This window comes from Schistocerca nitens, chromosome 3 (assembly GCF_023898315.1).
Source record: "Schistocerca nitens isolate TAMUIC-IGC-003100 chromosome 3, iqSchNite1.1, whole genome shotgun sequence".
In the NCBI taxonomy this organism is placed as follows: Eukaryota; Metazoa; Arthropoda; class Insecta; order Orthoptera; family Acrididae; genus Schistocerca; species Schistocerca nitens.
In genome coordinates, this window is record NC_064616.1 from 720,617,157 (window position 1) to 720,640,035 (window position 22,879).

Below are 22,879 nucleotides of genomic sequence, written 5' to 3' on the forward strand. Positions count from 1 at the left end.
TGGTTATCAGAAAATTTCAAGTTTTTTCATGCATCAAAATGGTAGAAGAGACTGCTGATATCTCACTCATTGTCAGACATGGATGGTTACTTGACAGATGCTGCTGAGAATACAGACTTCTTTTTCTTGTGCCTTTGTCTGACGTCTGTGTGGAGTTGGCATTTTTACTAATGGATTTAACATGGTTAATTTAAAAAGTAGCTAGATGCCCTTCCCATCACCATCCTGTTACCACCCACAGGACAGAATATGTGATTTTTCTATGTTGGAATGTTTGAAATGAGGTACAGGCTGCCTCATGATGACAATATGTTGGTTTAACAAGTAAGCAGCAACAATGAAACACAAGCCACTCAAAAGGCTTACACTTGTGTGCTATATGACATTTGTTACTATCATCTGTTAGCAAATTTAAAATAAAAATTGCAGACACTTATGTGATGTCTTGCTGTAACTTTGCTGGAAAATATCAAACAAGTTAAGGGTGTAATATAAAGTCTGTCAGCAGGTAAATATAATAACGTCTCCATGAGAAAAATGTGAGTGCATTTGTACCAAATGACTCATTGCAAGACTGAAGCCATAAATGTGTGTACAGAAATGAAATCTGGTGATCTTATATCTCAAGATATTGGGAGCAATCTTCTTCTTCTTTTTCTTGTGCCTTTGAGCCACACTGGGGCAGTGTCAGCATGATTATTTATAGATTTGGCATGGTTAATTTTAAAGGGTGGCCAGATTCTTTCCTGTTGCCATCCCCTAACCCCCTGGAATAGAATATATGTACCTCAACTGTCTGCATGTAGTGTTACTCATGCGAAATAGAGTGAAAGTTTTTTTTTCCCAAAATGTTTGTGAATCATGTAACTGAGGCAGGACTCGGGTACTAGTCCAGTCTTCATCTATTAGGATGTAGGAAACAGCCTAAAAACCACATCCAGGCTGGTTGGCACACTGAAACCTCTAGTTAATCTGTCAGGTGAATTTGATGAAGGAACAGCACACCACCCTGTCCTATAAGTGTCAGTTTAATGTGCATGGCTATTTGCACAGTTATTTGAAACAGTCTGCAAATAATTATATATCATATAAGTGAATGGCAACCACTTACATATAGCAGACTGATGTATGGTATGGTAGTGTTTGTTAGGGTGTCTGTCAGGTTGTGTTTGAGAATGTGTATACGTTTGCTAGAAAAAGAGCAAGAGCTCAAAAACTGTTGTGAATACTGCTTTTTGTTATGTGTATCTATGCACCACACATCAGTCTGCAATAGGTGAGTGTTTGCCTTTCCCTTAGTTTACACATTGTTCCATCCAGGAATTTCCATTGCTGTTATGCAAATATGAATTTATATTTAGCGTGTGTACAAAATACATTTATTGAAACAGTAAGATGAAACAGTTACACATGAAATGACTTTAAAAAGTATTACAATACTTTACACATTATATATTTCAACACATTACTGTAATTTTTCCAATATTCTGAGTAGTGACATTGTATTAAACAATGAATTGTGATATACAACATTACAGGATTTTAAATGTTGTCATATTCCAGTTGAGCTACTTCATCATCCAATGAATGGCAGATATTTACCGTAGTATGTTTTTACAAACTATGTCCTGCCACAAGAAAAATGCAACACTACAATGATCTTTTAGGTAATGTTTCATTCTCTTTTGGTGCATTTTAGCAGTGAATTGGAAGCAGTTCCAGGAAAGGAAAATGTGATTTTTATTGTCACAGGGAACCACAAATAAATTTTATTTTTTTTTAAAAAAAACAAGAGAAGAACATAAAAAGCAAATAAATTGCATATCTAATATGACAGTAGGATGAAGGAATGTGTGTTTGGTAAGACTCACAGATACTATTTTTATAAAGAAAGGTGACAGGAATTTTATTCAATGTTTTAGTCTCACAGTGATTCAAATGAAATGGTGGAATTAAGAATAATTAAAATTATATGGGAATCTCTCTTTCTCTCTTCTCTCTCTCTCTCTCTCTCTCTCTCTCTCTCTCTCTCTCTCTCTCACACACACACACACACACACACACACATACAAACACACATACACACACACACACACACATACTGTGCATGTGTGGTGGGGGGAGGGTTGTTTTACCTTTGATTTTTTTTTTAAATTGCTGCAAATATAAGCAACACAAAGATGATGAAAATGCTTATTGAAAACTATAAAATATTGTACAAAGAACATATGAAAAACTTTATGCTATTATCAATACAGGAGGGCTCACTTGGTTTATAAAAATTATATTTTTACATTTATCATATTAAAACTTTGTGGAGTGGTAGAGTATTTCATCCTTTGTAGTTTTATTTATAGGTACTGGCATGCTGTATGGGCTCAGGCCAGAAAGTGATGAGCTTCCACCACCAGTTTCCTCTGATGTTGCTGAGCTGGAAAGAACAGAATTTACTTCTTCAAGAATTGATGGAGGCTGCCCAGTGTTTCTTGTCAATGTGCTCGTGCAGCAGGGACTAAATGTTGACCTCATACTGGAAAATCAGTTTTATGTCAGTACATTTCGATGTGATAAAACAAGCAAACATTATCTTCAAACACTATTGTTGCATAAATGTGATTACAAATGTTTTTACTGGCAGTATTTATACAGAGATCAATGGCACATAGTCCAGTGTATATATTTGATATAAAATATCATTTAGCTAAATAAACATGCACAGAGGCTTTTCATGTCTCACAGAATGTGGATGTATGTGATTAGACTGAATTTCTGTGTAATAAGCACATTATTATTACATTTTAAATTTTATTAAGTTCAAACATGGTATCTAGATACAAAATATGTTAAAATGGCAACATTTACCATTTTTTTCAGAAGTACCAAATAAACCACAGTTTGTCAAGTGTTATTAGTTACAGGAAAATCTCAAGATCACAACACTACAAGATGAAAATGGGTTTAAGTTTAATATTTGAATGAAGCTATGTTTGTTCTGAATTCTAATACAAGTGTGCCAATTTTCATTCAAAATTCTTCATCAAATGTTAGAAAAATGTGTAAGAGGCAGATACAGAATTTTGTTAAGATCAGTGAGTACTTTGAGCATGATTTTGGGCAATATAGCATTAAGAAAAGTCACCATAAGAGAATATTAAATGTACTTTCATTGGAGTAATATGGAGACAAAGAAATAATTATGGTACTGAACAAGGGTAATTTTGCTATCAACTAAGAAAATCCTGCATAAGTCTGTTAAACATAAAGAATATGCAGATAATTCTTCTTCTTCTTTTTTTCATTTAACTAAAAGAAATAAATGCAAATGTTTCATTCTGCATTCAGGCAGTGAATATGGAGCATGAGCAACAAACTGATGTTCAAAACTTAATGGAATAACACTTTAAGAATGTACCAACTTGTGCTTCAATAAAACACTGGCAGATATGCTTACACTGTATGTTGATGTCATGAAGAGAGAGACTGCAGTACAATACTGCCCACTGTACACATACAACAGTAATGCAAGACACAACAGGCTTCACACCATTCTTTCTGCTCCATGGTCATGAGGCCAAAACAACAATAGATACATTGTTCTCATTTCAATCAAATAGTACTCAGTCAATGTGGATTGTCACATTAAAATGTGTCTTTGCTATTATATTGAGATGTCATGAACAGAATTCCTTGCACTTAAGAAAACATTGTTCTCTCTACCTGTGAACAATTTAAATGAGAAAGGAAGTCTCTTAGCTTCTTTTTGTATTTATATTTCATAAACTAATGAGTTACTTCTAATGAAGATACTATGGATACAGCTATTCACGTAAGTTATCTGATTTTTAATACCTTCAACTTGTTTATAAACCTGTACTAATTACCACATTGTCTTAGTTGTGCACAGAGAGCTGGTTGATATCTTAGTACTTCTACTTAATATTAGTTTTGTATATCTGTCACATGAATATATGTGTGCTAAAATCTTCTCTTTGTCATTGATTAGTTTAATATTTTCAGGACAGAATGTTTTAAGTACAGAAACATACAGATGGCACCAAGTCATAATATTGTTAAAATTAAAGGTTAAAGCTTAGAGACCAAGTGAATGTGTAAAATGAGAGAAATATATGTCAGTACATATTAATCTGCCTCTAGAAGCTAGTAAATCAAAGGTTCTATTGTTACCTGTCTGATTTACCATTTATGAAGATTTGTGCCCATTTCTTTAACCAGGTTTGTAACTGACTTGTTCGGAGTACATGTTTGTATTAAGTATTGAACACATCAGTAACACTTAATAAATAATATATGTCTAGTTCCAGTACAGAGAGTATGATCACATTTGGATACAGTCCTATTTTGGTCATAGTGTACACTCATCAGGATGTACTCACATTCATGTATGTACCCATTTATCAAATACAACAGGTTTATTAATCTATGACCTGCTTTAAAACAGATTTTTTCCTCCTGATTTCCACAGTGAAACAATCAGTTGTCAAAATAGCCTCAATTACTTCACGTAGTGCTAAAAATTGAACTGAAAATTGGTGGTTGTGTAGGAATATTAAGCTGGCTGCAATCTCCCAAAATCATTGTTGAGAATGTTTATATCAGTCTAGCCCTTTCAACCAGAGGTAGTTGGATTACTAATACAGAAATTCCTAAAAATGAATTTGACAGGTGTAGAATGATAATAACTCACCCCAACAAGCTAATATGACTTGATTACTGAAGATTATGATACCACTGAAACTAGTTATTGAATCAATGAAGTCATTTTGCAGCTTCTTGGTGATCAAGTCTTCTTTCTTTGAGCGCAATATTTAGAAGCTGTGGAGCACTACATGCAGAAAATATATTCTGGAAGACTAGTCTACTGAGGCAACACGCGAACAGCATATCTGCTTACTTTCAACAGTAATGAAACACATCATACTGACATGAGTTTACTTTCTGCCAATTATTGTAGTTCCTTAAAGCACGTAGAACCACTGGTAGTCACACACACACACACTTACAAAATACATATGTGTAGATTGACCATGTGGGTGTGCAAATGAGTTTCTAATTTTATGGTCAAAAACGGTATTATTAATGCCAACATATACAACTAAGAAGGCAAATGAAGTTAAAAAAACAATATCTTTCTGTAAAATTAGTGATATGGGTATTTAGTAGTAACAGTAAATTTCAAACCTACATTGGTTGAACTGAAAGAAGACACTGTTGGTTCGCATCATATGGTGGAGGTGCTGCTGCAGGTCTAATCATGGTTGCCTCCTCTGTATTTGGTTCTCCGTCAGCCTCTGAAATTTGGCACATACTTGAAAGTTTTCTAATAAAATCAAAGAAAATTTCTTCTTCAAACACACATACACACAATTGAACACACTGCTCTATTAATTCTCTGTTCTATTAATATCCACGGATACAAAGTTTTTGTCATTATATGTAAATATTTGTGACCAGTTTCTTCTGTTAGACCTGTTTACAAACACAGTAACTCATTGAAGCCTGCCATGATAAAAAGGGTTCCATATAAAATATTACTTTAAATGGTGATATCTTTAGTTAATGGCAATGTAAGTCTACACCTACACCTACAGCTATTTATTACGGCTCTCACTCACTTGAATAATATTCTAGAATGTGTCAATATATATTTAATAAAAATCTTCTTTGTGGAGTGACTGCATTTTCCCATTATCCTACGAATGAACTGAATGAAGTCGACAACCTGATTTACCTATAACTGATCCTAAGTGATCATTTCATATATCTACAAATTTTTACATCTAGGTAGTTGTACGAGTTGGCTGATTCTAAATATGGCTCACTAATATAATAGCCTTTGGATGTCATGTTGCTGAATTTTGTGAAGTGCACAATTTTAAATTAGTATGTGACTATAGATAACAGCATCCTCTGCAAATAGGCTGAGGTTACTACTAATAATGACTGCCAAATCACTAATACACTTTAACAGCATGGACCCAAATACATCTCCCTGATTCATGCCTGAAGCTACTTCTAAATCTGTTGATGACACTCTAAATCCTCCTAGCTATAAGTACTCCATCCAGTGACAAATTTCATTTGATATCTCCATATGACCATACATTCTTTAATAAATATTGGTCTGGTACTGAGCTGAAAGCTTTTTTGAAGTGAAGAAATACTGCATTTACCCAATTGCCTCAATCCAAGGCTTTTACTGAGTCATGTGAGAAAAAGCAAGAGTTGGAGTTCACATGACCAATGATTTTGGAATCTATAATTTTTGGTGTGGAGGAGGTGATTCTGTTTGAGACAGCTCATTTAGTTTGAGATCAAAAGATGTTCTAAGATTCTACAACAGATGGATGTCAATTATATCAGATGATAATTTTGTAGATCATTTCTGCTACCCATACTGTAGGTGTATGTGACCTGTGCTTTCTTCCAACTGCTGGGTACAGTTTTGTTCAAGTGAGATAGCATATATAATGGTTAAAAGAAAGAGTAACTCAGCCACAAATTCTATATAAAATCTGACAGAGATTCCATATGGCCCCAAGGCCTACATATGTTTAATAATTTTAGCTTTTTTTCAACACCACTGACATAAATATTTATAACTTGTGTCTTTGCTGTGGTGTGAGAATTAAACCATGGCAATACCATTGAATCTCCCTTTGTAAATGTAGATTTGAAAATGTAATTCATTATTTCTGCTTTTGCTTTTCTGCCCTCAGTTTCAGTTCCTGTGTCACCCATGAGTGTCTGGACACTGACTTTTCTGGCAATGACAGCCTTTACAGACAATCAGAATTTCCTTAGGTTTTATGAAATGTCGTTCAAAAAGTTTCTGATATGACAGTCATCAGTCAAATGTGTCTGATTTAGCATCTCTTTGTCTCTAGCCATACATTTTGCTTTGTAGATATTGTACAGTAGTCACAGTTTTCATAGAAGTTTCAATTGAGAGTTCATAAACTATTCTAATAGACATGTATCTATCCAGTGCTGGACAATTATTTTTTTAACTGGATAAACGATTTTCTACATGCTCCAACCAAGAGATAAAAGTTTCAAGTTTTTCCTTCAGATAAGACACTGCTGCTTCTTTCTCCACTCTGATGTTTCAATGTGAACATTCTCAAAGAGGTCAGATCACTTTGTTGCCATTGAATCTGCTATATTTTCATTATAAGTAGGCTTCTGAACTATGTGTTCAAACGAGTTTTTAGAGAAAGCATTTAGCAGTGTTTTTCAAGATGTCTTACAGCACCCAAAATTTTCAGAGTTGTAAGTATTCTTACCTACTGTTGGGTGATTAAAGTTTCCTCCAATGACAACAGAATAAGTGCAGATACTCATGCTAGTGAGCTGAGGTTTTGTTTAAAGTTTTGTTCACATTTGCAGGTGAGTCTGTTGAATTTATTAAATTTTAAACATAAATAAAAACTCATCAACTGTCCTGGATGAAGTAAGTTTCAGAATATGCCTCTACACCGGTCTTATGATATTCTTGCATTATAATTTTGCATTTACAACTATTTGCAGGGTCTGTTTTCCATTTAAGGCTTTAATTTTATCCCATCCTCCAACCATCACTCTCCCACTGCCATTTTCTAATCCTCTGCTCCAACATCCCAATCAGTGGCATGTACATAATTTTGTTTGCTGATGACACAAATATTGTTGTAACAGACATAAATAGGTTATTGCCAGCATCTGCAAACAGAGTTTTGGAATACATACAAAACTGGTTTGAACAGAACAGGCTAACCTTAAATATATCAAAAACTACTTATATACAATACAGGAAAACAAAGTCTCATCATGATGTGAACCTCAAAATACAAAATAAACAAATTGAAAGGGTAGCTGCCACAAAATTCTTAAGTGTGCTAATTGATGAAAATATAGACTGGAAAGCCCACATTCTCTACCTCACTAACAAGTTAAGCTCTGCTTGCTTTTCATTACGCATAATTAGTACTGTGTGTAGTAGAGAGTGTAGCAGAACTGCCTACTTTGCTTACATCCATTCTGCTATCACCTATGGCCTAACCCTCTGGCATCATAATAAAGCAAACATGAAAACCATCTTCACCTTACAAAAATGAGCCGTTAGAATAATTTCAAACAGTAAAAGGCTAACACCTTCCAAACAGTTATTTCAACACCTAAATATTCTACCCTTACCATGCCTCTATACAAAAAAAGTGTTGTTAATATAAAAATGCACATTGACAATTACAAAACCATCTCAGATCTTCACTCATGCAATACAAGAATGTGCAATGACATCCACATAAAAAGAGTAAACAAGGCTTTAACAAAAAAAACCAACATTCGGGGTACTATTTTGTATAACAAACTTCCAACTCAACTAAAATAAATAAAAACATTGTCTCTATTCAAGAAAGCAATATTTAAATTCTTAATGACCAACTGCTATTATAGTATAAATGAATATCCGCAGTAACCTTGTAGCAAGTAATTACATTCATTTACTATATGTTAATAGTACCATAAATCAAATGCTTGACACAGCCTCAGTGTTAATTTTTCTGAACAGAAGTGTTAAATCAATTATTTACTTGTAATGTATTTCATGTAAGGATCCTTCTCATTCTTTTATATTATTACAGTAATCAAAGTTGTATTGCCCAAAAATTTTGTGATGGGTACAATGAACCATTGTATTATGTAGGAAACTGTACACCCTTATCTTATTTTGTTATACTATGTTCTTTGACAAAATCCATACAATGTACATTGTTGCTGGATGAATATACTACTACTACTACTACTACTACTACTATCCTTTCTGCCAGTAATCAATTTGAGTATTAATTTATGCATATTCTTTGGTATTCTATTGCATGTCATTCTCTTTAATGTTTTACCTGCTTATTCCTTGCTCATTCTACCTGTCCCTTTAAGGATACATATTTTTTGTGTCTCCCTGATATCTTCATTTCTTATTTTGTTTATCTGTGGTATACCCACTCTGGTTCTGTGAAATTTCATTTCACATGCCTGTTTGATGCTTAAATCTTTCTTGTTCATTCTCTAAGTTTCAGAAGCACAGGTCAGGATAAGTGCACAGTAGAATCAATATATTATTCCCATGGTCTGCTGTGGGACATCTCTGTTCTCCACCAAGCTCCTGATACTTCTCAGAGCTTGCCCCCCCCCCCCCCCCTCCTCTCTCCCTCGCTCTCTCTTTCACTTCCTTGCCATTTCTTCCATTTGTTTCCACTGTACTTCCAAGATATCTGAAGTTATCAAATTTTCTTAGCTGTTCCCTTGCTACCATAAGTCCTGATGTAGTTATCCTACCACTCTTCCTGGCCACAATAAAGAACTCTTTTTCACCTAAAATTTAATTACATATAATACAGTCATGTTAACAATGCATCTAATTGCTGCTCAACTGCACCTTCCCTGTTCCTGCAAATTATTAGGTTATCAGAAAAGGCCGCAACCTTAGTTTTATCTTCTCTGCCACCTTGTATGTTATGTTATACATGACAACCACATGAAGTAAGGATGAGACTGTACGTCATTGTTTTAAACCCCAGCTCTGGTTTGACCATGCTGTTGCCTCATCTCCTATGTCAAAATAGGTTTTACGTCTGCGATGCATTTCTTTCACCCATGTGTATCTGCAAAAATCACTGTATCCAAACTGACAACATCCATACATTGCAAAATGTCTACGGATGGCTAATCAAATAAATAAATAAATAAATAAATAAATGTCAACTGCACATTTTGCACACCTTTGTTTTCCAGCACTTTCCATACCTTGCATTGGCATGCACTTTCCCAGGATTTAGGAAGGGAATCAGCAAATCTTGCCCGTACTCACAATGTTTTCTCCTGTAGCTGACTTACCATGAATATAAGGTCAATTGGTAACCTCCCCAGCCTGAAGCCATGCTGCTGTTTCTTCATTTTCTTCTCAGCTTTGCCCCTTATTTTTTCCTAGAATTTTCTCAAATATTTTGCACTGTGACACATCACTTTTTTCTTATTCCTTTTCACAAAGACAGGGACCATAATTTATTTCTTCCAATTGTCTGTGATTATCTTCTCCATTGAAATTACCCTTGTCACATGGTATAGTCACTGCTTTCCTATGATTCCAGATGCTCTTGCTGATGCCGGTGATGTCTTATCTACACCTGGTCCCTTTCCTCCATCCATAGAGCCCAGTGCTGATTCTTTTTCATTGGGATTCTAATCCCCAGCTACTCAATATGAATGTATAACAGCTTTGAAGTGTTCTTTCCACATTACTTTCAGTTTTTTCATTTATTTTCCTTCAATTTACATCATGCATCAGTTTTCACTGATACCTATCTTCTTTCTCTTCATCATCCCATACAGTAGTTTCTAGTAGATTTTTCAGTCTTCCTCAACCATCTTTGTCCATTTAGTTCCTCCTCACCTCTGCTACTGTTTTCTTGGTTTGCTTCTTCTTAGTATCATATATATCCCTTGCATTTTGTGTAATTTTCTGAAACCATAATCTAAATTTTCTTTCTCCTATATAGCTTTTTTAACTCTCTTATTCCACTGAGGTGTTTGCTCCTATCTCCTTATGTTGCTTACTCTTACACAAGCAAGGGTTGCTTTAAACTTCTCTCATTCCTCTTCCATTGTTCTGAGCTCATCTGCAGGTATGTTGTACTTACAGTACTGTGCTACACTGATTAGCACAGTGATCATGTAACAGTATGGCACCCTTTTTTTGTTCGAGTAATATGTTTTGTTTCATTTGTCCATTTGTCCGGGTTTATTAGATTTCACACAATATGATAATATGCTACTACAAGGAAAACATCCAACATACTTTGACAATCATAGTAGAAAAGGCAGTATTGCATTGTTATATTGTCACATAGAAGAAGCTGTAATTAGATGAATGATGAACACTAACTTCACTTAACCAACGTTTGTTCAGCACTTGCACATACAACAGCACGGACTGAACTGTCTCTGGCCAGAACACATACAGTGCATATGCAGCTACAGAACATTCCAGTACAATGCTTCTTGACATTTGCAGATACTTCTAGAATGTACTTGAACTGAATATAGAAATTAAAATTGTATAGTCTAAGTAAGTTTTGAACTCAAGACTCTCCATGCAATAGTTTAGTGTCATAACCACTACACCACAGCGCTACTCAGCTTCTACTGAGACAATATGTTATTTAATAGTGTATTGAAATAAAAGATCTGCTCTATATGATGTTTCTTCCACTCCCAAGGAGACTATCTGTCTGTTTCTCCTGTGCAATAAATTTTGTCAATGAACTGTATCTTTCAACAACAAATACCTGTTTATATTACCCACCTTTAAAGGGTGTTATTCAACAAATAAAAGATGAACTTAAAAATTCAAAGCTGTTTTTCATTATTTGTCTTCATTTCTATCCAGAAGACTTATTATTATAACCTTTCTGTCTTAGAGTGTTAGTGATAATGTACCAATTTTTGGAAATGCGAATGAGAGTCAAGGTGATGTAGGTGTGATAAAGGAAGATACACAGGTTGGAGATGAGGTGGATGTGAATGAATGTAAAGAAGATGATAATGGAGAACAGTAAGATGGCGGCGATTGAGAAGTTTAGTGAATTTGTGCCTCCAGTTATTTCGAATTTTCAAATGTTATCCGGCATCAATAGCAAGAAGATGATCAACAAAAGTGCTTCGCAAAGTTTCAAGTCTAGTGCTACGCAAAAAACCTGCAGTGAAAAATCATCCAAATCAAAATGTGTGTAACGTGTGAAGTCCATCCTGACAAAGCAAAACTAGTTGAAACTATTAATTCGTTGCAAGAAATTGTGCGCATATCCTTGGCAGAAAACAGAGTGTTAGCTGATAGACTCAAATGTCTTGAAAATGATCATGAAAAACTAAAAACCGCCGAGCAGGGCGTAAGTGAATTCGACAGAAATAAATTGTACACAGTAACCGATGATTCCGCCGCCATTTCAAGTTTTCCAACACATTCTGGGTGTACCGGTAACGCTAACCATAGCGCAATCATTTCGTCGTCTTTAGTAATAAATTCTCCTGCCGTGCTCCAAAAAACGGTAGGCCTATCAACAGAAGATCAAATCGTGCACCATCTGAAAGAAAAGCCTGTTATTAAGAAAAATGTGGAACCTACACAACAGAGTCCGTGTAAAATAAAGTGTGCAGATATCGTAAATAGTGTTTCTTCTTCAGCAATAGCTCAAAAAAACAAACTCGATATCCTACTACAAAACGATGGTCATTGTGAAAAACAAACTTCTGCTGCATACAATAAACTTGCTCCCAAGACCGCAAAGTTAACACAGGTTCATAGTTATCAAAAAAGGTTACCGAATGTGCAAAAACAGAATATATCTACACAGCAAAAACACGTTTCAAAACCTTCTAGCCCCAAAACTGTGAGGAACAAAAAAATTTGTGTGCTTGGTGACAGTCATGGACGTGGAATTTCAGCACTATTGAAAGATAAATGTAATTTAATGGTAACAGGTTTTGTGAAGCCAGGAGCGCAGTTTTGTGAGGTAAATAAACTAACAAACTCTACTGATGTATCTCACTTAAGTAATTGTGATTTTGTCGTGCTTCTAGGTGGTTCAAACGATATATATAGGAATGAAACAAAAGGGTTTGCAAAAGAAATGAAGGAATGCTTAAACAACCTATTACATACAAATGTACTCGTTGTTAACATTCCTCATCGTTATGATTTGCCTTCCTGGTCCTGTGTCAACCAAGAAATTTGCATTGCAAACAAACTGATATCAGAAGTATGTTCTACATTTCATAACGTAGAGATGATTGATACATACAATTTAGGAAGAAGATTTCATACCGCTCATGGACTACATTTAAATATGTTAGGAAAAGACCAAATAGTAGAAAAACTCCGAAATCATATCCTGAAGAAATCAGCCCCAAGTATCAAGATCGCCAAACAACCACAAATTACAAAATGGTTTAGGCCAAAAACAGAAGATTTGATGGAAGCAGAACTGTGTCAACAACTCAAAACCATCTCTGCTACTGAAAATTGCGTGCAAGAAGCCACACAGAAAAATAAAATCTCGGCCAATTTTTTAGGGTAAGTGCTGTGTCAGAAATACCTTTAGAAAAGAAATTAATTAAACCCTTAACCGAAAAGTCACAAAGTTCATCATTTCTTGTATTACACCATAACGTCCAGTCATTCAGAAATAAGATTCAAATGCTGGAAGTGTTACTTCAGTCTCAAATAAATCCAGATGTAATATGTATTACCGAACACTGGCTGTCTAAAGAAGAAATTCAGTCAACCTCTATTCCAAGGTACTCATTAACAAGCTTCTATTGTAGGAATTTCTCCACACATGGTGGTACTGCTATATTTGTAAAGGACCAGATAAAATTCAGTGAGGTAGGCCTAAATGAACAGATTGCATTATCTGAAGATAAGGAATTTGAGGTTTCTATGGTTAAGCTGCCTGAACTAAACTATATAATTATAAATGTATACAGAGCACCAAGTAGTAATATTCCAAATTTTATGACCAAATTAGAAGTTCTGCTGAATAGTGTCAGCTCATTAAATATGAGAATAATACTTTGTGGCGATTTTAACATTGATTTATCAAAAAACAGTAATGCTAAACTTGATTTGTTAAACATGACCAAATCCTTTAATATGATCCCCACAATACACTCTCCAACAAGATCAACAGAGCATACTGATTCAATAATTGATCAGATCTTCATAACTGATACTGGTTACAAATTCACTGGCGAAGTACTGAGCATGGGATACAGTGACCATGATGCTCAGCTACTGAGCGTTGACATGGAAAATAGTAAAATCAGCCCCAAAAAAGTATTTCAAAGAAGAAACTTTTCAGATGGCAATATTAGGATTTTTAACTTCCTATTAGCTAAGGAAAATTGGGACAGTGTTTACATGCAAACAACTGTTGATAATATGTTCTTAAGCTTCCATAACACCTTCCTTTATTACTTTAATACAGCATTTCCTTTTGAAACAAAAACTTCAAGCAATCAAAATAGAAAGTCGTGGATAACAAAAGGAATCAAAATTTCTAGTGAGAGAAACAGATTTCTCCAATATTGCTCCAAAAAATACATAGTCACTGAAGAATTTTCTGACTATTGTAAAACCTACAAAAAAACTTATCTTAGAGTGATTAGACAGGCAAAACTTTTATGGAATGACAATTTCATAAGAAACTCTTCAAACAAAATGAAAGCTATGTGGAAAGTTATTAAAAAAGAAACTTGTAGTTCAACACCTAAAAAGGAAAACATTTCTCTAACACTTAATGACTCTAAGGTCACAGATCCATACACAGTTGTAAACAAGTTCAATGAATATTTCACCTCACTAGCAGAAGATCTCATTCAGGCAAACTGCAAGGTATCGTTCTTCAATTCCACCAATACGTCAAACAGCACTAATGCTACAATGTTTGTTTATGAAACAAACCCTGATGAAATTATGAACATAATAAAATTGTTACGCAATAAAATCTCTAGTGGCTATGATGAAGTACCTGACCTCATATTAAAGGTGTGTGCTCCCCATATAGTAAAGCCATTATCAACCATCTACAACCAATCATTAAAAACTGGCATTTTTCCAGATGCTCTCAAAATAGCTAAAGTCTCACCATTACTAAAGAAAGGTTCCCCTGATTTAGTATCCAATTATAGACCATTATCCATATTAAGCATCTTTTCAAAAATCCTGGAAAAACTTTTTTATGACAGACTTATAAATTTCATAAAAAACCACGCACCAATCAGCATTCAACAACATGGTTTTAGTAAATCTTTATCCACCCAAACAGCAATTTTTGAACTGTTGGACCACATACTGAAATCAATTGACCAACATAATATAGCTGCAGGTATCTTCTTAGATCTCTCTAAAGCCTTTGACGTACTAGATCATAAAATACTGCTTGCTAAATTGGAAAGAAGAGGAATAAGAGGTGTGGCTCACAAGTGGCTATGCTCTTACCTACAAAACCGCAGACAGAAGGTATCACTTCAATACGATATTAATGTACAGAATAAAATAAATAACACAGTTTTCCTCTCGGAGGAAAGAACAATAAGATATGGTGTTCCCCAGGGTTCTGTTCTAGGGCCATTACTTTTCCTCATTTACATAGAAGATCTTGTTGAACGTATGAGCCCACAAAAAACTATCCTGTTTGCTGATGATACAAGCATAGTGTTGACTGGATCTAACCCTGAATCCCTTCAGACAATATCTGATAACTCTATGGAAAAACTTTCTGAGTGGTTTAACAAAAATGGCCTAATTGTTAATAGTGGGAAAACTGTATGTATCAACTTCCACCTAATTCCCACATCCAGTCAAAAAACTATCCAAGTAAAGTTAAATAACGATAAAATTGAAAATGTAAATGCAACAAAATTTTTGGGTCTATGGGTCCAACAAAATTTAAAATGGGACACACATATAAACAACTTATCAAAGAAACTCTCATCATTGTGCTATGGACTAAGAATACCAAAATCTACTACAAGTAAATCCACACTAATGCAAGCATACCATGCGCAGTTCCACTCATTGCTCCGCTATGGAATCATCTTTTGGGGAAATTCAACTCACAGCACAAATATATTTAAACTACAAAAAAGAGCACTGAGGATAATCTGTGGCCTCAAAAAGCTGGAATCCTGTAAATGTCAATTTATAAAACTTAATGTTCTAAGCATCCCATCCCTATTCATTCAAGAAACAATCCTATTCACCAGGGAATACATCTCAAGAACAGGCAAATTAATCCGAAACAATGATATACACGCTCATTATACCAGAGGGCAATCTAATATCCATCAATTTTTTTCAAGGACATCATCATACCAAAAATATATAACGCATCTGGGTGTCGTATTACACAATAAAATTCCAGAACAAATAAAAACTGCTCCAGATCCAATATTTAAAAATAAACTAAAGGCATTTCTGACAAAGCACTGTTTCTATTCAGTACAAGAATTCCTGGAAATGAAAAATTATAAAGTTCCTTTGTAAAATACTGTGATTAGAGTAAACCATTCTGTAGGCAAAATAATAACCTAATTTCTACTATACACAACTATGTTTCAGTTTCACTTCCCAAAATTTTTCAACTCGCTTTTGAATGTACAAGTACACATTCTATTAGTATTAAAACTTAATTGTCTGTGAAATCTCAATGTTAATTTCATGTTTAATGTAGTTTTTAAATGACATTGTCCTTCAGTTGTGTTTCCAGTTGACATTTTCACTATTCTGTAATCTCAGTGACTATTTGTGTAAATTTAAAGTAGCACTACATTGCCTACATGTTTCTTAGTTCCCCATGTAAATTGTTTGTATTCTCTGTATGTGAAGTTACTATATTCATCAATAAACAATTTTGTGTACATTTTTTAAAATGGCAGTCCATTGCCTATTTTTTTTTTTTTCTCCAAACTACAAATTTGTTAAGAAAAATGACTTGTCCTATATCATGTGTACTTTGTACAATATGTGATCCACAGGATGAATAAATAAAATAAATAAATAAATAAATAAATGGGTGATGGCTTGAGTTGTTTGTTTGGTACAGCAGAGTTAAAGTATTTTATAAAATTTATTATATACTACATCAATAATAATAAAAGATAAATGAACTTACTCTTAATTCCATGATTTGTTGCATTTTTTGGAGATGGGAAGGAGAATGTATGCCCATGAGCCATAGTTACTTGTGGCCGTCCATCAGTCATTGCTCTTGCTTCCAGGTCAACCAGAACAGCAGTATCCATGGGAACATTGACTAGACTGTGTTGGTTTGATAAGGAATACATGTTGGCAACACCACTAGTTGTAGATGAACAGTGGAGCTGATACAACCGTCCTGAAATAACATTAAGTTATTGTCCAAGCAGATCATTCTACATATTTTGAAAATCTACAAGCATCCAGTGCAAGTATATAAAGACAAGTATCTTCTAGTAGCACACAGTGTTATGTAATGGTGACACTGTATATCTCTTAGTTAAGTAGGCAGTATGTTATTTTAGTTTAAGTTAGTTCATCACACATTTGCTATGTTCTTTGCTTTGTTGTCATCTGTATAATAGTAATTGTCTGTGTGTATCCATGTATTACTCAGCAATCCAGTACAAAATACAACACACACTACTTTCTCTTGACACAAAGAACTATAATACAACACAAAACTGAATAAACTTGTACATCAAGGAATGAAGGTAATGATTTACTTCATACATGCACCAGAGAAATTTTATACATACTGCAGCAGATAAATTTTTATGCATTCAAATGGTTCAGCAAATACTCTTACTGCTAAAAGATAAGACTGGAAGGTTGAAATATTACAGACTTTTTTATTAAATGTTATAATGGAAGCCATAAGGATAAAATATGATGAAAAGGTATTCTTTACAGAAATTTCATGTTAATCCAAGTGTTTTATGATACACTTTCCAAAGAATCTTCAAAAAGGAATACAAATGACTTCAGGAAAACATGTTATTGCTTCATTTGATTATTGCACGAAAGAAGTTATGTCCTATTGGACTCTAACATTATAGCAGACTTAACAGACACAATGACAATGAAACAGTTGAAATAACTGTTACATATAAGAAAAACTAAAGCATTCATTTTACTAAGAGTAACCTGGACAAGGAAATATGATAAATTTTTAAAAAGGCATCAAACGGACATCAGTAAAGAGAGAGATTTCCAAGCTACTTTGCAAGGAGTTCCATTCTTACCAGCATTGGTGGCAGGCTGACGTTTCTTGTAAAGAATACAACAGGAGCAGTAGAAACAGCTGACAATTATAACAATTACGATGGCAGCTAGTGCTCCAAAAATGACACCAAGTATCAATGTGAAACTGTAAACATGGATAAATTAAGCAATAGATTAGTATTTCAGATATATAAAATGTAATTAAGGATTATGTAATTAAGTCCTTTTCTTAATTGGTATATTGTACTTCCGAGGTTCCAGTGGCTCTCACACTGCCATTACATGATCTTAAGAAGGCATAATTAGGAACAATTTTAGATGAATGATTTCAAAAGTTTCGCGTTCCACAATAATAATGTAACCAGCAACCACAGTGAGATTTAGAGTATGTTGACATGTAGGTTGTAGCCTCAATTTGTGCTCAGGCATTGTGTATCACAGGCTTGTTAGGCCCTTTGCTACAGATAAAGTGGAATTACAAATGCTATGGCATCAATTAATAACCATCCCATTGAAATTTAGTGGCATATGGGAATTGTACCTTCCTTGTGTTTATATCAAATTAGAAATAACCACAGTAAATGTCAGTTATTAGTTTGTGTCTAGATTTCATAATTTTAGAATGTAGTAACCTGAATCTTCAAGGAAGAGCTAATTAATTCCTCCCTCATCATGCAAGCAAAAGAAAAAAAAAATAATAGGATTGTAACTCTGGTAGCCAACTGGGCTATCACGTAGATGTTAGAAAAAATCAGTTTTTAATTGTCCTGTGACAAAAAAGCACATAAAAATCAAAATGGTATCAGTTATTACTAGTAATGAAACTGGCACATGACATGTTCAGTATGCTGTCTGCAGTTTTCTGCAGCCAACCAAATTGGTGCAGTGGGTAGCACACTGGACCCATTTCAAGAGGTCAATAGTTCACACCCACATCCAGCCACCTTGATTTACATTTTCCATGGTTTCCCTAAATCACTTCAGACAAATACCAGGATGGTTCCTTTGAGAGGGCATGGCCAATATCCTTCCCTAATCTGAGCTTGTGCCCCATCTCCAATGACCTCATTATTGATGGGATGTTAAACACTGCTCTCTTTCTCCTCCCCATTTTCTGTCACAAGTTTAAATTGAGAAACAGCATGTTTCACAAATGATCAAAGTATCTCGGTGGTTACATTCAGAATGTGTTAAACTACATTCATAATTGGAGCTCTGACTGCAACATCTTTCAGATAACCCCACAGTCAGAACTCGCATAGATTAAGATTAGGTGATCTAGACAGCCATGTTCTAGGGAAATGACAGCCGATAATTCTAGCATTTCTTAAATGCCTTTGAAGCAGTCACTTCATTGGGTGAGCAACGTGCGGAGGAGCACCATCTTGCATAAAAATTACCCTACCAATACATCCATACTGTTAAAGGGTTGGAATGGTGTTGGTGCTTAAAAAACTCTTACAGCATTTACCAGTGATGGTACAGGTATCAGGACCCGCAGTAGTCATCTCCTCAAAAAAATATGGCCCTACGATAAATGGTACAGACAAGCAGCACCACGCAGTCACCTTTGTTTAATGAAGTGGTAATGGTTAGTGTGCATGAGGATTTTCCATTGCCCTTATTCTGCGACTTTGCATATTGACATGTGCTTGGAGACAGAAACGGGCTTCATCTGTCAACAGTATGTTCCATGACCATTCACTGTCCACTTCCATGTGAGCAAGAAATTCCGGATAACACGTTTGTCTTGCTGACAGGACAGCATCAAGCAACTCCTGGACATGGGTGAATTTGTACGGATAGCATTGCAGGATGTTTCGTAGTATTTTATGCAGTGAACTCACAGGCATGTTCAACATTCGGGCAATTTCACATGCACTGCATGTTCAGTCATCACCACTGCAATGCTGTGACCACATCTTCAACAGACGTTGGATCAACTGCTCTCCTCCCTCTACCTAGTGCACTTCAAAAGATCCTGTCTTTTCGAATTTTGTAATCATTTTCTCCAGACTCTTAGCAGATATCAGAGCAATACCTATTTTTCATACCCTTGAGCGTCTGGAACTTCTGCTGGGCCACTGGCGCACAGTCACTGTCCTTGTACAAGAGCTATAGCAGCAGCGTGCGATTCTCCATTGCTCTAATGCTCCTGCACTCGCTGTAATTAGACTAATCTTGTCTTCACAATCTCTATGTCATACATATGTATGGAGCTGCAGAATATTCCTAGATTCCTCACTTAATACTGTTGCTTGAAATTTCATAAGTATTCTTCACAGAATATTTGACATCTATGTTTATACGTCACAAGTGCAGGTTTTTCAGTTTCTCAGTGATGCTCTCCTACGGGTCAAACAGACCTATGATCTTAATTGCTTGCAAAATATTAGTGCTATCGTTCCTAGAAAAAAAAAGCGCTCCATCTTCAGGCCACAAGTGGCCAATCGGGACTATCCGACCGCCGTGTCATCCTCAGATGAGGATGCGGATAGGAGGGGCATGTGGGCAGCACACCGCTCTCCCGGTCGTGATGATGGTTTTCTTTGACCGGAGCCGCTACTATTTTGTCGAGTAGCTCCTCAATTGGCATCGCGAGGCTGAGTGCACCCCGAAAAATGGCAACAGCGCATGGCAGCATGGACGGTCACCCACCCAAGGGCCAGCCACGCCCGACAGCGCTTAACTTCTGTGATGTGACGGGAACCGGTGTATCCACTGCGGCAACGCCGTTGCCCATCGTTCCTAGCATATTGCTGAATTGTATTGGACCTATACCAGTAGGATCAATACGAGATATTGAACGATACTCTGTATTTCGCAAGTGATTTGACGTTCCTAGTTTCTATAGTTGAACTAAAACGAGCTTCTTCCCCGAGCCATAATTCTCATGTGCACCAGTTCTGAGTCCCACAAACAGCCATTGAGCAGCCCCAACTTACGGTCCAGATATACTCCACTGGCTCTAAAAGAGCCAATAAACGATGTATGGCTGTCCAAATATGGCATTCCCAAGCGCTAGAGACTTTTTCTGTGGTATAGCTTCACCTGATTTATTATGCTTACAAATTACATCTTCATCTTATAACAATTCTATAATGACTTCAACCATTAAATGTAGCCAACAGAGAGTTGCTATCAAACGTTACGAGAAATTCTAGATTTCCAAATTTCTTCAAACACAAATCTGCAAACACGCAAATCCGTGATTCAAATGACGTTGTCGTCATTGTTGCTGCTTCATAGATAGTACAAGGACGTACCGAAAAGTACTACCTTCTAATTTTTTATGTGAAAAGTCTTGAAGATTTTTGTAATCGAGTTTAGAATTCGAAGAGTTTTTACATACATGGATCACCCTCTCCTTCAGTATGACAATGTCAGACCACACATGAGCGCTGCGACATCTGCAACAATCCGACGCCTTGGGTTCACTGTCATTGATTATTCTCCATAGAGTCTCGATTTGACCCCATCTAAGTTTTATCTGTTTCCTAAAATTCATTTTGACCGTGATGAAGCGATGCAAGTAGAGGTGAGGTTGTGGCTCCAACAACAAAATCAAACATTCTACAGTGAGACATCAACAGATTGGTTTCTCGTTGAGAGAAATGTGTTCGTTGTCAGGATGACTATGTTGAGAAATAAACATATAGGCAAGAAGAATAAAGATGTAGAATGTTAATAACGCTTCTTTTATTTAAAAAGATTTGAGAGTTTTCGCATTAAAAATTCGGAGGCATTACTTTTCATCATGCCCCGCAATTACCATTTGCACATTACTTACTCTGTATATTTTATAGCTATTTTCTTTGAAGTCGTTACGTAGGAACGAAATTTCACTTATATAGTTTTCATATTCAGCGTTTTTAATACACTAGTGTCCAAAAATTAAGCATAAACACGAAAAGAGGACATACTGCCTTATCAGGATATCTGAAGGATTACTGAACAAGCTACACCTTAATCACAAAACCTTTAGCGTAAAACAGTGCCCAAAACACAATGTTAGAAAAGTTCTCGTAACTAAAGTACACATCTGTAAAAAAATAACGCAAGTGGGGGATATCTTCCATGGCAAAAGAAGCTGTTAATAGGGGACATGGTTACTCCTAAAAGCCACACATGCTGCACGGTGACGTGGCATGCTCTCTATGACAAGACTCAAGAGCTCTCTTGGCAGTCGATCCCATTCCTCATCAAGAGCAGTGTGGATGCCAAGAAGTGTCCTTGGTGGAGGCTGAAAAGATGCATTTCGCCCCCTAATTCATCCGCAGCATGTTCTACAGGACTTTTTGAGAATTTTATATGTGGGAATAAAACTGTTGACTTTGGTACAAATAGCAAACTATTGTCACTGAGAGTTATACTTAAAGCCATAAGTTGGATCAGCAGAAGCGCCCATGTGTATTGTGTAATGTTGCAGAACACATTTTTATGTATTGTGATAATGTAACACATGGTCAAAGCTCAGATTAAGCTCAACGACTAACCTGTAAGTTATATTGCTAGTGCCCATAAATGAGCCATGTGAATTTTGATAAGTAATGCAGATAATTTAAATGTGCAAATATTTAATTTGAAGGTCCACTGTACCTTGCAAAGTATAGTATAATAATCAAACTTTGGTCATCGTCAGTGTACTTTAACCTGGAGTTTTATTAGTAGTGACAGTACTCGAGTCATTTGCTTGTTTTTTAATCTTATGGAACAATTAAGTTATGACAGTAGTGCTTGGTGAGGTGAAGCATTACTGTAAAATCTCTAAACCTGAACCACCAATAACGTAGCCTCAAATCAAAATGCCAATATCTTTACGAATTTTGATAAATATTACAGACACTTTAAGGCCTTGGCATTGTTATTCTGATCAGTAAGTGTTGCAGCCTTCCTCAAAGGTTCGTTTTTCTTCATACTTTTATTTAGCCATAAAATAATCCTGTTGTGCATGCTGCATGTGTGCTATACAGTTATAGAACAATTAAGATGTCGAATGCACATCGTGGTACTTAATTTGGGAGTTTATAGTCGTGCTTCAGGCATCAACTGTAAGTTATA

At 35.5% G+C, this 22,879-nt stretch overlaps 1 protein-coding gene across 2 annotated transcripts in view; it reads right to left on the reverse strand.

Moving 5' to 3' along the window:
* Positions 1 to 1,478: 1,478 nt before the first annotated feature.
* LOC126248688 (uncharacterized) overlaps positions 1,479 to 22,879 on the reverse strand; it is a 338,210-nt gene continuing 316,809 nt past the window's right edge. For both annotated transcript variants that reach the window (XM_049949964.1, XM_049949965.1), the window contains exons 4-7: positions 17,839 to 17,963; positions 16,731 to 16,952; positions 5,204 to 5,309; positions 1,479 to 2,530 (exon numbers count right to left, since the gene is read on the reverse strand). In XM_049949964.1, the coding sequence (XP_049805921.1) occupies positions 2,305 to 2,530; positions 5,204 to 5,309; positions 16,731 to 16,952; positions 17,839 to 17,963 (679 nt within the window). In that variant the 3' untranslated portion in view covers positions 1,479 to 2,304. The remainder of the gene's footprint in view (positions 2,531 to 5,203; positions 5,310 to 16,730; positions 16,953 to 17,838; positions 17,964 to 22,879) is intronic.